The sequence below is a fragment of the Macrobrachium nipponense genome, chromosome 7 (genome assembly GCF_015104395.2).
Source record: "Macrobrachium nipponense isolate FS-2020 chromosome 7, ASM1510439v2, whole genome shotgun sequence".
Classification (NCBI taxonomy): domain Eukaryota; kingdom Metazoa; phylum Arthropoda; class Malacostraca; order Decapoda; family Palaemonidae; genus Macrobrachium; species Macrobrachium nipponense.
Genome location: NC_061109.1, coordinates 106909559 through 106925177, shown reverse-complemented (window position 1 = coordinate 106925177; position 15619 = coordinate 106909559). Strand labels below are relative to the sequence as shown.

The following is a 15619-nucleotide window of genomic DNA, read 5'->3' as shown; positions in this document are numbered from 1 at the left end:
GGGAGCAACGGCTTTATGTGACTTCCGAACCACGTCGAGAGTGAACTTCTATCACCAGAAATACACATCTCTCACTCCTCAATGGAATGGCCGAGAATCGAACCCGCGACCACAGAGGTGAGAAGCAAACACCAAAACAACCACGCCACTGAGGCGCTTTGTTTGGCTTGTGTTCACCTAATGTCTACCAGATTTACGTTCCAGGTGATGGAGTCCTTTCGATAACCACGGAGTACTTTGACTCGGTACTCCTGAAGGTCACTAACACAACCCCACGCCATAATGAACGTGGAAAAACTGAGGCATATATGTCATCATGACCCGTAAGATATTGGCTCATTACTCTGATTTCTGGGGCAAAATGGAAACTATTGTTCCCAACTACTTTTGAATTTACATCAAAAGCCTGACCATTGAGTACTCTCACTCTGCGCCAAGTCAGAGGGAAATCAGTTTCCTGTACTAACATGACTGACGTATGGGCTCGGTAGTACCCCAGTGAGTCTACTGTGATACAGAGTATGCTTTCATGTAGTAGATCAGTTTCTTGTGTACACAAGCCAGTTCAAAGCTCTTGAGCCATCTGAAGATTACCCAGTGTGAAGTGATGTCCACATTCCAGATAACCTAATCACCAGTCAGATGTGTATCCCCATACAGGTAACTACAGAGAGACTTTCCTCTGTTCTGACAACAGATCCACAAGATCTTTGTCTACTGACAGAAAGCCTTGAATGGACAGAAACCTCCTTTAATAAACCAATCAAGGCAGAAGGCTCATTTTGTATATGCGAGACGAAGAACTCTGAAGTCGTCTTACATCCGAGTTGATGCTCTGCCCACAAAATTTTAGAACTGTTAACTCTGAAAGAGATACTGGACAAAATCCAGGCCCGAGATATTAATTCTACCTATTGGTGGTACCTCTTCTCCACACGAACCCAGTAGATAAGGTTGTGCTAAGATGAACCTTATCGGTCACTCATCTTGGGTCCTCCTCAAATACTGGAACCCATTCAGCTGTTCAGGATATGATGGAACAGGTAGAATGGAGGGCCTGCGTAACCTTCAGGTTGTTCCCAGTAATCCCGAATGGAATCCTCGGCCTGCTCGAAGAGCGAGAACCCTGTAGTAGACAGGTCTTACGTAGGTCTTCAAGTATACGGATATAATAGGAAAACCCAAAGGAATGTCCTATGATAATATATTCTACTGAGAGACATCCTAATTGTCCTACTGTCCAAGGAATTGCCCTGTTAAACAGGGCAGGGCTCACTTTGCCAAAGGAATGTTACTTTCCAACCGCGAAACATCCTATGCGGTGATCTGTTACAATGTACTGACCTATGTTCAATATGTTACTCTCTTAAAGAGAAACCCTATGCTGCCAGAAACCACCATGGTGCTATTCTTGAGCAACATAGCTCAGAATTGTAGTCAACCTAACTTAACCCAATCTCAAACTATTGAAGAATGGGAAATTCCCAACCTTCCTTTTCCAGAACTCATGAAGTTTAATGACTTGCTTCAGTAAACTGAAGCTTGAACCTGCTAGGCTAGGTTAAGGAATTCATGTCTTCAATACTTAGAAACTAGGTCAGGATGGAAGAGACCCGTTTGAAGGGGCTAGGTTAGTCTAGCAACCAACTACTTAGACTAGGCTATAGGTATGGTCAAGTTCAAACTGGCTAGTTTAGTTTAAGTTGGCAAGACCAGGTTCAAACTGGCTTGGCTAGGTTAGGCTAGGCTGAGACCTCCACCACTTAGGTCAGGCTAAGATGGTAATGGTCGGTCGTAACTAAACAGGTTAGGCTAATTCCTCCACCACTTATGCTAACTAGGCTAGAATAGACTAGCCTATTCTAAAATCTCAACCAGATAGTTTAGGATAAAGTGGTCAATGAAAGTTCGAACTAGAAAGGTTAGGCTAAAACCACAACCACTTTCTAGGCTGAGGTGGTAAATGTGTTCCAAATAGGTGGCCTAGATACTAGGCTATGCTTGCTAAGCTAAGAACTTTACTACCCAGATCAGGCTAAGATAGTAAAGGCAGATTCAAGTAGCAAGGCCATACTAGCTAAGATTGTAAAGGCAGGTTCAAGTAGCGAGGCCATACTAAGTCGCCAACCCATTGTTAGGCTAATACATTCATGTAAGAACTAGTTAACTAAATACAGGTTTGAAACCTAAGACCTCAACCATTTGCTAGGCTAAGCTAAGAACTACCACTCATACTAAACTAAGATAGTAGAGGCAGATTTGAACTAGCTGGGGTAGGTTACGAATTTAACCACTTGTTAGGCTAAAAGGTATGACTGGCTTAGCTGGGCTATAGAATCCTAGGTTACGACTGCACTACTTAGGCTTGGCTACCTAAAATGGTGAAAGAAAGAAGTTCCACCTCCTTATTTCAACTTGAAGTTTTCTTCGTGGTCTATACTTCAGTACTCAACTCAATGAGTAGGTCTGAATCTTAGTTTATGGATATAGAAATCAATTCTACTCCCAACAAAAACTGCCTTGTGCGATCAGAAACAGAAACATGTTTCGAGAGTTATCATTAAGAGGAATGGTTTCCCAGTACTTCACTGTAAAGGAACTAACCTATTAACTAACTATAACTACGTACTTGTCTAAGAGTAGAAGTGTTTGGTCAATAGAAACAAACCAGATTGTACAGAAACGATAAAAACAAGGGAATTCTTCTTACCTGTAAAGATTTGAAGTCTTGGGTCAACCCAAAGTCTGTTAATTCCCACAATGCAGACTGTAGCCTATGTGATTACTGGATGAATCCATTGACTGGTGGTGATGGGCATAAAAGTTGGTGAACAGCAGGTGCATGTGGCTGATGCACCTTCACTGCTCTTCGAACGTTAATAAGAACATGGCACATCTCATTAACTATTGCGTGGACCTTATGGCTTTCAAGCATTGTGTGCATCGTAAAACTACAGGCTAGATACTACGACCGTCCTCATTCTCATGGGAACCAGTTGCCCGTCACAGTTTTCATAGTCGCATCCTATGACCATCATAGTCCTTACGGCCGTCGTAGTCCTTCCGGCCGCCATGGTCCTCACAGCCGTCATAGTTCTTATGGTTGTTAAAATTCTCATGGCCGTCACAGTTCTTATGGCCGTCATAGTTCTTAGTTGTTGTAGTTCTCGTGGCTGTCAAAGTTCTTACAGCCATCCTGGTTCTTACGTCCGTCACAGCCCTACGGCCATCATTGTTCTCACAACCTATCACTGGACCGTTGAAAACCTAAACGTCAACCGTCTAGAGTAGACTGAGCTAATAACTACTGCTTGTGACTGTCACCGGCTCGAAGACAAAGAAGAAACAATTCTTCTCCACTTGCCACTTGGCACGGGGATCTGTTAGAATACCCTTATTCCAAAATTTAACTGGAGCACGCACCGGCATTGCTGCGGCTTATCCTACGAGAAAAATCAAGATCACGACAACGACAATTCACGCCTTCTGTCTCGCATGCCTTTTCAATTTCCCTTCTAAAACTTTCAAATTTCTCCATCAGAGGGTGCTCTTGAAATGAAAGCGTAGTTATATTGTCATCACCGAAGACGAGAGGCTGGCAGCAGTAGGCTGTCGTGACATCATGACTGCCACCATTTTAAAAGCAGTTTTGGCTATGACGTCATCACGCTTGATGGAAAGCGTGAGGTTGTTGATGGTACTCTTGCGGCTGCGACAAAGATACCCAAAATGCTGTGGCATTGTTACTTTTTACGAGGAAGTGACAGTCATGGCTCGAAGATGAAGAAGAAATTATTCTTCTCCTCTTAGCATGAGGATCAGTCACGAAGTCCCTGATTCAAGCGTTCCCCGACTCTTCACAGCCGCACCAGACCAAGCTTCCCACCAGTCAATTGTTCGACATTTACAACTACTTCTTGTGCTTTCTTATAATAGGGATGTGACAGTCCTGGCTCGAAGATGGAGAAGAAACTATTCTTCTCCTCAGTCCCTATTCTCCGATTGATTGGAGAACGCACTGGTGTCAACATCACCGAAGCTTGTGTTGACACCTCAGCGGAAGGAGAAGAAGGAAAGACGAGTGTCTTTTCCACTAGTATGTTTGTTATTTCTCCTAACCCTTGCAATTTCTCTAAAATGATATTTTCATAATAAAATAAATTTTTGAACATACTCACCTGGTAGTTATATATATAGCTTACGTCCCCGACGTCATGGCAGAATTTCAAAACTCGCGGCAATCGCCGATTGGGTAGTCAGGTGTACCACCTGTGCGCCCTCTACCCAGGTACCTGGAACCATTCCAACTATTCCTCAGATCTTCCATGCCCCTAGTCTCTAGAGGGGAGGAGGGTGGGAATTAAATTATATATAACTACCAGGTGAGTTTATTATGAAAATATAATTTTTAAACATCTAACTCACCTGGTAGTTATATATATAGATGATTGACACCTTTGGTGGCGGGTCAGAGACAGCTATCATCGTTGGAATTGACATAAGGGTTAATAAACCAACTTAAGGTTCCTACCTGTTAAGGAAGCTGACTTCAATGATATCCTGCCTCATTATGTCTGCCTTCCTAAGAGATCCAGCGATCCACCCAGGGGGCTGAAGACCTCTAGGAGCTGTCAACCGGTGTATAACCTCTATGTGACTAGACATCCTACAATACCCTTGTTCCGGGCACTACCAAGGAACAAAATGACCACCTGACTGAAAATCAATGATTGTGGAATACTGCGTCCAATCTCCACAAACAACCATAAAAATTCAATAATTCCAAGGAAAGAAAAAGGGTATTGGGTTATGGGGTTGCAGGGGTAGTCCCTTCTCCCACTACTGAATTAGCTGCTACAAATGGCCCCAGCGTGTAGCAGTCTTCATAAAGAGTTTGCACTTGTTTCAAGTAGTGCGAGGCAAACACTGATTTGCTTCTCCAGAAGGTCGTGTCCAGGATACTCTGAAGGGACCTATTCTGCTTAAAGGCTACAGAGGTTGCTACCGCCCTAACCTCGTGTGTTTTGACTTTCAGCAGCTTGAGGTCCGCCTCAGTACATTCCGAATGAGCTTCCCTTATCAATTGTCTGATAAAAAAGGATAGCGCATTCTTTGACATTTGCAGAGAGGGCTTTTTAACTGAGCACCAAAGCGCCTCTGACTTGCCACGTAGATCCTTCGTCCTTTCCAGGTAATACTTAAGAGCTCTTACCGGACACAGGACTCTCTCTAATTCTTCACCTGCGATATCCGATAGATTCGGAATCTCAAACGCTTTGGGCCAGGGCTGAGATGGGCGTTCATTCTTTGCTAGAAACCCCAGCTGTAGAGAGCAGATAGCCTTGCCATGTCTAAAACCTACAGTTTTGCTGAAGGCATGAATTTCACTGACTCTTTTTGCTGTAGCCAAACTGACTAAGAAAAGAGTTTTCATGGTGAGGTCTTTTAATGATGTTTTATGCAAAGGCTCGAACCTATCACTCATGAGAAACTTCAGGACTACGTCTAGATTCCAAGCTGGTGAGGACTGTAGTCTCTCCTTAGTGGTTTCGAAGGATCTTAGAAGGTCTTGGAGATCTTTATTGTCAGACAAGTCCAAGTTCTTGTGTCTGAAGACAGCTGCCAACATGCTTCTGTATCCCTTAATGGTCGAGGTCGAAAAGTTGTCTCCTCTTAAGGTAAAGAAGGAAGTCAGCTATCTGGGTCACAGAGGTACTGGAAGAGGAAACAGAGTTGTCCTTGCACCATCCTCTAAATATCCCACTTGGATGGGTATACCTTAAGGTGGATGATCTCCTTTGCTCTTGCGATTCTCTAGCTGCCTCCTTCGAAAAACCTCTAGCTCTTGTGAGTTTTTCGATAGTCTGAAGGCAGTTACTTGTAGAGCTTGGAGGTTTTTGGGTTTTGGTTGATACCTTTCCAAAAGTGGGGTTGTTTGAGTAGATCTACTCTCAAAGGGAGACTTCTGGGGGTGTCCACCATCCATTCCAGTACCTCTGTGAACCATTCTCTTGTCGGCCAAAAAGGGACCACTAGAGTCATTTTGGTGCCCTCGTGAGACACAAACTTCTGTAGAACTTTGTGTACTCTCTTGAAAGGAGGGAAAGCATACACGTCTAAATGCGACCAATCCATGAGGAACGCGTTTATGTAAGTCGCTTCGGGATCTGGTACGGGAGAACAGTAAGTCTCCAGCCTCTTCGTTTGTGCTGTGGCGAAGAGGTCTATGCATGGACATCCCCAAATCCGCCACAAGCTCTTGCAGACATCCTGATGTAGAGTCCATTCCGTTGCCAAGACTTGACCTTTCCTGCTCAGGAAGTCTGCCCTGACATTCCTTTCCCCTTGAATAAAGCGTGTGACTAAACTCACGTTCCTCTCTTTCGCCCAGAGAAGGAGTTCTCTCGACGTCTCGTACAGGAACCTGGAGTGGGTTCCACCTTGCTTGTTGATGTAGGCCAACGCCGTCGTGTTGTCAGAGTTGACCTGCACAACCCTGTTCTGAAGTGAGCTTTCAAACTCTTTGAGAGCCAAAAAGATTGCAGTCAGCTCCTTTTGATTTATGTGGAACCTCTCTTGTCCTCTGGTCCAGGAGCCCGAGACCTCCAACTTTCCTAGTGTTGCCCCCCACCCCGAGTCCGAGGCGTCAGAAAACAACACTAGGTCTGGGTTCCTCTGCTTTAGGGAAAGGCCTTCCTGAAGCTTGACGGGGTCGTTTCACCACTGTAGACATTGTTTCATCGTTTCCGACATGGGAATGCACTTTGTCTCCAGTTCCTTCCCCTTGTCCCAGTCCGATTGAGGTGGAACTGAAGTGGGTGAAGGTTTAGTCTTCCCAGGGAGACAAACTGCTCTAGCGAGGAAAGGGTCCCCAGCAGACTCATCCATTCCCTCGCAGAGCACGTCCATTTCCTTAGGAAGTCCTGCAGTTTTACTAAGGCTTGTTCCGTCCTTGACGCAGACGGAAAAGCCCGAAAAGTCTGACTCTGAATCCTCATACCCAGGTACAGGATCTCTTGGGATGGGGTCAGTTGCGACTTCTGCTTGTTTACCAGAAGGACTAGTTCCTCTGATAAACGAATTGTTGTCTGAAGATCCTCCAGGCAGCGAGTGTAGGAAGGAGCTCTGAGGAGCCAGTCGTCCAGATACAGTGAGGCCCTGATCCCTCTCGTGTGTAGCATTCCCGCTATGTTGTTCATCAGCCTCATGAAAATTTGAGGAGCAGTGCTTAGGCCGAAGCAAAGAGCCTGAAACTGGAACACTTCTTCTTTGTAAACAAACCTCAGGTACTTCTTGGAGCTAGGGTGGATAGGGATGTGAAAATACGCATCCTGAAGATCCAAAGAGACCATCCAGTCATCCTGTCTGACTGCTGCTAGGACTGACTTCGTCGTCTCCATTGTGAACTTTGTTTTTTGTACAAAAATGTTGAGAGCACTCACGTCCAGTACTGGTCTCCATTCCCCCGAGCTCTTGGGAACCAGGAATAATCGATTGTAAAAACCTGGTGACTCCAGATTTCGAACCTTCTCTATTGCTTCCTTCTGCAACAACAGAGAAACTTGCTGTTGTATCGCCTGCACCTTGGATTCCTCTCTGTATCTGGCCGAAAGATCTATTGGTTTTACTGCTAAAGGAGGTTTTCTCAGGAAAGGAATTTTGTACCCCTCCTTGAGCAGTTGAATGGACCAAAGGTCTGCTCCTCTCTTCTCCCATACTTGCCAGAAGTTGGACAGTCTGGCTCCTACCGCTGTCTGAAGAAGAGTGCCGTCAGACCCTGCTTCGTCCTTGTCCGGAGCCTTTCTTCTTTGTCCTCTTCCCCGTAGGTCTAGTGTTACGTCTACCGAGCGCTTTATCCCGAAAGGGCTGAGAAACCCGAGACACAGGAGCTTCTTCCTTAATTTTTTGTCTTATGAAGCTCGCTGGCAGAACTTTCCTCGCTGTCTTCGTTATTAAGTCCTGCGTGGCCTTTTGGGCTAAGGCAGAGGAGACCTCTTTCACCAACTCTTGCGGGAAAAGGTGTGCGGAAAGAGGCGCATAAAGCAGTTCTGATTTCTGAATGGGCGTGACCCCATTAGCAAGGAAAGAACAAATTTGGGCTCTTTTCTTAAGAATTCCTGCCGAGAAAAGCGCCGCTAACTCGTTGGAACCATCTCTAAGTGCTTTATCTATACATGACATCAGATGTACCAGCTCTTCGGTGTCAGCGGTCTTGAAAGACTCTATCTTCTTTCCCAAGGCTCCCAGAGTCCAGTCCAGGAAGTTAAAAACCTCAAAGGCTCTGAATATTCCTTTGAGGAGGTGGTCCATCTCTGATGTTGACCAAGAAACCTTAGTCTTTCCCATGGCCACCCGACGAGAGGCGTCCACCAGACTCGAGAAGTCCCCTTGGGAAGAGGCAGGAACTCCCAGGCCAAGAGCTTCTCCAGTCTCATACCAGATACTCGATCTAGACGCTAATCTGGCCAGGAGGAAACGAGAATACTGTCTTTCCTTGGTCCTTCTTAGTCTCCATCCAATCCCTCATGACTTTCAACGCTCTCTTGGACGAGCGGGACAAAACCATCTTCGTAAATATAGCCTTCTTTGACGCCTTCCCTAGAGTAAATTCTGAAGGCGGGGAACGAGGGGCAGCCGGAATAAAGTTCTCCAGAAAAACTTCTGTAAAGACCCTCATGAGTCTTTTTAAATCCGACAAGGGGTGCTGTTCCTTCCGATCCTCTTCGTCGGAAATGTCCTCTACGGGATTAACAGGAGAAGGGGGGATATCAACGTTCCCTTCTTCTGATTGTCCTAAGACCGAAGTAGCGACGTCCTGCTTCCTCCTCCTCGTCTCCTTATTATCTTCTTGACGCCTGGCGTCCTGGAGTCAACTCTTGACGCCGGTGTCCTTGGCATCCAACCTCTTGACGGCCTGGCGTCCTGGCGGCCACTCTTGGCGCTCGGCTTCCTGGCGGTCCAACCTCTTGCGCTGGCGTCCTGGCTCCAAACTCTTGACGGCCTGGCGTCCTGGAGTCCCACCCTCTTGAACCGCCTTGCCCTGGCGTCCTGGAGTCCAACCTCTTGACGCTCGGCGTCCCTGGCTCCAACTTGTGCTGACGTCTTGGCGTCCAACCCTATTATGCATGACGTCCTGGCGTCCAGCTACTTGGGCGTCCTGGCGTCCAATCTTTTGACGCTTGCTGTCCTATCGAACCTTGAGGTCACTTGCTGCTGGACGCTCGCCGCCTGTGCGACACACGTCAAAAGCTTCCTCAGGATGACTTACAGCTCTTGGAACCTCTTGAGCTGGATGATTACTGACATCTTTCTTTGCTGCAGGCTGCCAGACCTGCATCAGGGAGGACAGTTTCTGTTGCATGTCTTGAAGCAAAGTTATTTGAGGAGCTTCTTGCTGCTGGGGACAGACTGGGGAAGCTGCAACATCATCCAACTCTCTCTTCACGTCACGTAAGGGTTGGGAAGAACGTTCTGGGGACGAGTACCAATCCGAAGGAGGAGAGGAAGCATGCACCGAAGGCAGAAAAGCATCCGATATCTTTTTGTCTCCTACCGTAGCAGACAGCCGCCTGTGCGACAATTTACGTCTGTATTTAGCAGGAGAGCTACCATCGGAGCTGGAAGGGAAGCACTCCGGGCTGATCCAATGGCTACATCCTGGCGCCTGAGGTGTCACTTCACGACGCTGCTCAACAGTGTATTTTCTTTTGAGGGGTCTTGACTCCGACGTAAGACGCCAGCCCCGTCTGGGAACTGCGTCGTCCGACGAAGTAGAGCACAATTTTACCTCGCCTTTCCTATGGCGAGGGTGAGCGTCCTGAGAAACGTCAACAGGTACGCTCGAGGGGACGACTGTAAAACCTCTCGCCTCCCTTCGCCTGTCGACTTTCCTTCTCACAGGGGTTGGTGAGCTTGGAAGAGGTCTAGGGCTAGGAGTGAGACAGGTCTGAGCGGCCGCACCCTCCACTGCACTTGCACTGATTTTAGCACTGACACTTTGTGTTTCTTAAATCTCTCACATTTGACCATAACTTCTCCCTGTCTTCTGCGAGGGATTCTACCCTTTCATCAAGGGCTTGAATGGCCGCCATCATGTCCTTTAAAGTTGGATCATTACCTGTATCAGTAGGGGGATCTGGAACTACCACTACGGGAGAAGGATCAATAGGCTCATTAGCAAGGGGGAGAGAACTGTCAAACTCCCTGACTATCTCTAGAAGAGTGAGACATACTACTCTTGGCTCTCCTGATCCTGTCCTTTTCAAGCTTTTGCACATAGCAGTAATATTCCATCCACTTATTATCAGGTAAATCTAAACATTCATCACATCTATCATCCAACTCACAACTCTTGCCTCTACATTTCATACAAACCGAATGTGGATCTAACGAGGCTTTAGCAAGCCGAGTCTTACATCCTCTAACACACATTCTCACAATCGAAGAAGATTCAGACATGTTGAAAAATCCAAAAGACAGATCAAAACAAGCAAGAGTCAAACCAACAATATCTAAAAAGGGTCAAGAGAAATCCAAAGCAAATCCAAAAACAAGCGAAAGCCAAAGCCAAAGTGTACTTCACCAAATAAGCTGCGAAAAAACACGGACCAAACGAGCGAAATTCCAACGATGTCACCGGTAAGGCGGCAGGGAAGATCTGAGGAATAGTTAGAATGGTTCCAGGTACCTGGGTAGAGGGCGCACAGGTGGTACACCTGACTACCCAATCGGCGATTGCCACGAATTTTGAAATTCTCCCGTGACGTCAGGGACGTAAGTTATATATATAACTACCAGGTGAGTTAGATGTTTAAAAATAAGTGTTTCACTGAATCAGAGATCATAATTTTACAGTACTCTTGTACATCAAAGAAGTAAGAATGGAAGCACGTCTCTGTGCAGGCCGCAGATGTAACATCATGGCGGGTGCCATATTTATGACGTCACTGAGCATCCTGAATGTGATGTCAGCACTTAACAGGAAGCACAAGGCTGCTGTTGTTATTCCTGTAGGCATAGCAACCTCAACTCAAAAGACTGAGGTATTGTACTATCTGCTTCTCTACAGATGTCGAAATATTTGACCGCCATTCAGTGCAGATCAGGGTAGAAGGAACATCCATTGTGAGGGACCCTGGAGGGAAGCGCGGCGTCATATAGCAAACCAACTGCCTTCTAGGGATGGTGCTCTTGATAGGCCTAATGCTGATCGCACCCCCCCATCAACTCTACCTCCGTATCTGGAACAAAATCAAGATGGCGGAGCACAACCCCTCCCCAATGGAAAGTAGCACAAATGGTCAAAATTACCTCCCAAAGCACCTACTGATACATCCAAGCTATGAATCCACAGGCAAACCATATGGTATATGTGAAATATCAAATAGTACAAGTGGCCAAGTAACTGGATCTGAACAGTTTTCTGCACCTACGACCTACTACACGACGTTTAAAAAAAAAAAGGTGAAGATATCCAGGCATATATTTGCTTCCTGTGATATCCAGGAAATCTTATCGAAGCATGAGAATGCTCCATGTTTGTAATATTGCCCGGAAATTCCACATGCAACAGATTCAAAACAAACAGGGCAAGCTAAACCGGCTTTAAAAGGACAGAAGCAAAGCACGTCCTCTCTTAAAGGTGGTAAGAAAAGAACTAACAGGGTGATCAAGCTCAGATGCCAATAGTCCCTTGCGTACACAATCTTTTAACTTTACCAGTTTCCAGCTGGCGATAAGTTATTTATCCTAATGTAAAAACTGAGGGTTTGTTTCGTATGTGAACAAACGAATTCTTGGGAAATAGAGGAAAGCAGAAGCTAAGTTCTTGAGCTACAGAATTTTCACTATCCACCTGCACTTGCAAAATTGCATTTTTTACCTAGTAGACTGCTTCAAAAATGTGTTGTCTTGTGTTCGGTAGTGGAGTACACCATTAACTTTGAGATACTGTGAAAAACACAACTTAGCCAACTTGGTTGAAAATCACCCCCCCCTCCCCGGGCCGATACTCTTAAATACTATATCCTTTAGTACTATACAGTAATTGGAACAGAACCTGATATTGGGTGAAACAGTGGTGATAAAGGAGTCATGAGTGATAAGCAAATTATTCAAGTACTACTAAGAAGAATATGTAAGGAAATTATAAAGCAAATATTTGGAGGTCTGAAGATAAATGAATTGCTAGTGTTAGCTAGGACAGAATTAAGAATATTGAGGAAGTTACTTTGGAACCTCCTTGAGGAACTAGGAAATTGAGATAAGAGAAAACCAAAAGTGTAAAGACTCCCTTGGTTTAGACATGTTTTAAGATGGGAGAAGGATCTAGTGAGAGGAAGGGGATCTTGTATACAACAAAAGAATAGATCATGTGATGGAGCACCCAAATATGAAGCCTGGAATCAGACAGGAACATGCAATGGACAGGAAGCATTTGAGAAACTGCAGATCACCAGGTTTTAAGGAAAAGACAGCATTAGTACTTAAAAGTATATACTACCATACCTTCTTGACACATTTAGCAACTATCTGTTTGTATTCATCTTTGGTAATTGATTTGCTGCGATAAAATGGATCCAAGGACTTTTTTACCTCTTCTACAACTCGAGCCTCTAGTAGTGCCTTTTGTTGCTGAAATCATATGGATTCAAATTAAATCACTCTTTCACTTCACATTTTTATATTTATGTAATAATTCCCCACCAAAAAGAAATCTTATAACCATATTTCAATGTTTTTGTAATAAACTTATTACTAAATTCAATTTTCATAAGATATGTAAAAGACATGCTGAAGTACTAAAGGTTTTAAAGTTTTCTATCATACAAATCATGGTTTTTACAAAAGCTTTGAACAAAAACCCCAGATTATTATTATTATTATTTTTTTTTTTTTTTGGCCTATCACAGTCCTCCAATTCGACTGGATGCTATTTATAGTGTGGGGTTCCAGGTTGCATCCAACCTCCTTCAGAGTCCAACACTTTTCTTGCTATGTGCGCCATTTCTAGGATCACACTCTTCTGCATGAGACCTGGAGCTACTTCAGCCTCTAGTTTTTCCAGATTCCTTTTCAGGGATCTTGGGATCGTGCCTAGTGTTCCTATGATTATGGGTACAATTCCACTGGCATATCCCATATCCTTCTTATTTCTATTTTAAGTTCTTGATACTTATCAATTTTTTCCCTTTCTTTCTCTTCAACTCTGGTTTCTCATCGTATTGCAACATCAATGAGTGATACTTTCTTCTTGATTTTGTTAATCGTCACGTCTGGTCTATTTGCATGTATCACCCTATCTGTTCTGATACCATAGTCCCAGAGGATCTTTGCCTGATCGTTTTCTATCACTCCTTCAGGTTGGTGCTCGTACCACATATTACTGCAAGGTAGCTGGTGTTTCTTGCACAGGCTCCAGTGGAGGGCTTTTGCCAAATCAAGCCTCTTTTTGTACTGGTTCTGTACAAGTGCTGGACATTCGCTTGCTATGTGGTTTATGGTCTCATTTTTTGTATTGCACTTCCTACATATGGGAGAGATGTTATTTCCATCTATCGTTCTTTGACCATATCTGGTTCTTAGGGCCTGACCTTGTGCTGCTGTTATCATTCCTTCAGTTTCCTTCTTGAGCTCTCCCCTCTGTAGCTATTGTCATGTTTCATCGCTGGCTAGTTCTTTAGTCTCTCATGTATTGTCAGTGCATTGGTTTGTTGCGCCATTCCTCTGTTCTGTTTATCATCGTCCTGTCTCTGTAATGGAAATTTCTAGATCTTCGTCTACTTTTATCAGTCCTTCTTCCCATGCACTCTTGAGCCACTCGTCTTCACTGGTTTTCAGATATTGCCCCAGTGCTCTGTTCTCAATGTTGACGCAGTCCTCTATGTTTAGTAGTCCTCTCCCTCCTTTCTTTCATGTTATGTATAGTCTGTCCGTATTTGCTCTTGGGTGTAGTGCTTTGTGTATTGTCATATGTTTCCTAGTTTTCTGGTCTATACTGCGGAGTTCGGCCTACATCCATTCCACTATTCCTGCGCTGTATCTGATTACTGGCACTACCCATGTGTTCATGGCTTTTATCAAATTTCTGGCGTTGAGTTTTGACTTGAGTATCGCCTTGAGTCTCTGCATATATTCTTTCCTGATAGTGTCCTTCATCTCTTGGTGTTTTATATCCCCTCCTCCCATTATTCCCAGGTATTTGTATCCCGTCTCATCTATGTGTTTGATGTTGCTCCCATCTGGTAGCTTTATCCCTTCAGTCCTTGTTACTTTGCCCTTTTGTATACTGACTAAGGCACATTTTTCTGTTCCAAACTCCATCCTGATGTCCCCAGATACAATCCTCGCAGTCTGGATTAGAGTATCTATTTCCTTGATGCTCTTACCATACAGCTTGATGTCGTCCATGAACATCAGATGGTTAATTCTGTTGCCTCTTTTCTTGAGTTGGTACCCAGCATCCATCTTCTGCAGTACTTTTGTCATGGGAATCATGGCTACTACGAAGAGTAGTGGGAGCAGCGAGTCGCCCTGGAAGATCCCTCTCCTGATATTAACCTTTGCTAGTCTTATTCCAGAGCTTGTAAGTATTGTATTCCAGTTGCACATTGTATTTTTGAGGAAGCTGAAGGTGTTTTCCCCTGCCCCATATATTTTCAGGCATTCTATTAGCCACGTGTGTGGTATCATGTAGAAGGTTTCTTATAGTCAATCTATGCCATGCTTAAGTTAGTTTTCTTTCTCCTTTACCATTTTGTCTATCAGGAGCCAGTCTTTTGTGCCCCTACACTTCCTTCTGCAGCCTTTCTGTTGGTGGGGGATGGTGTTTGTATCCTCTAGGTAGTTGTATAACCATCTTTAAGAAAACTGATACCTAACCACGAGTTCTTTCATAACAAAGAAATACATGGACATTTTACCTGGCAATTTAACCCTTTTATACGAGCTGCTATTGCCACTAGTAGTAACAAGATAAGTGTCATGCTAATCATGTTAACTAACTAATTTTCTCCCTTTTATATTTGTACTTCAATTCTATGTTATTTTCATTACTGTTATAATATTGCATTGTGCTATTGTGTTATTATAATGCTTTATTATAGCAGTGATAAAATATGCAAAGGATATGTAGGTAATCGTTCAAATACTGAATTTTGTAGATTTTAGTGGAGTGAAGTTATGCCATTTTTGTTATTCTGTTTGAAAATCTTTATTACAAACCTTGAGTGCTTGCTCTTGGCCAAAAAATTTCATCTGGGACATCCTCACAAAAGACAAATAGAGTTGGCATTCCACAGAAAATGTGAATAGTATAGTATTATCTCCAATAAAGGTTTCAGAGCACAAATTTTTTTACAAACTGAATCTTCAATGATCTTCCGCTCGCAAATTTTATCATGTCTTCTTTTTTACTCACACCACCTTTGGTGTTTGACAAATCTGCTTCTCCCTCATCTGGTATTTCCTCTGATTCACGGTCATCTCTGATAAAACCTCAAGTCAAAAAATTATCTGCCTAAGGTAGGTTTGTGTAACTACGATATAATAACATCACCAGATTTACTAGTGTCACTATCAGAAATATCTGATAGTTCAGGTTTACTACTATTATTGTCCT

The 15619-nt window shown here is 44.1% G+C and overlaps 1 protein-coding gene across 3 annotated transcripts in view; it reads right to left on the bottom strand.

Moving 5' to 3' along the window:
* LOC135217089 (E3 ubiquitin-protein ligase RBBP6-like) overlaps window positions 1-15619 on the bottom strand; it is a 181909-nt gene that overhangs the window by 12386 nt on the left and 153904 nt on the right. For 2 of the 3 annotated variants that reach the window (XM_064252773.1, XM_064252772.1), the window contains exon 10: window positions 12508-12633. The exons of the other annotated variant lie outside the window; for it this stretch is intronic. In XM_064252773.1, coding sequence (XP_064108843.1) covers window positions 12508-12633 — 126 coding nt within the window. The remainder of the gene's footprint in view (window positions 1-12507; window positions 12634-15619) is intronic. 3 annotated transcript variants of the gene reach the window in all.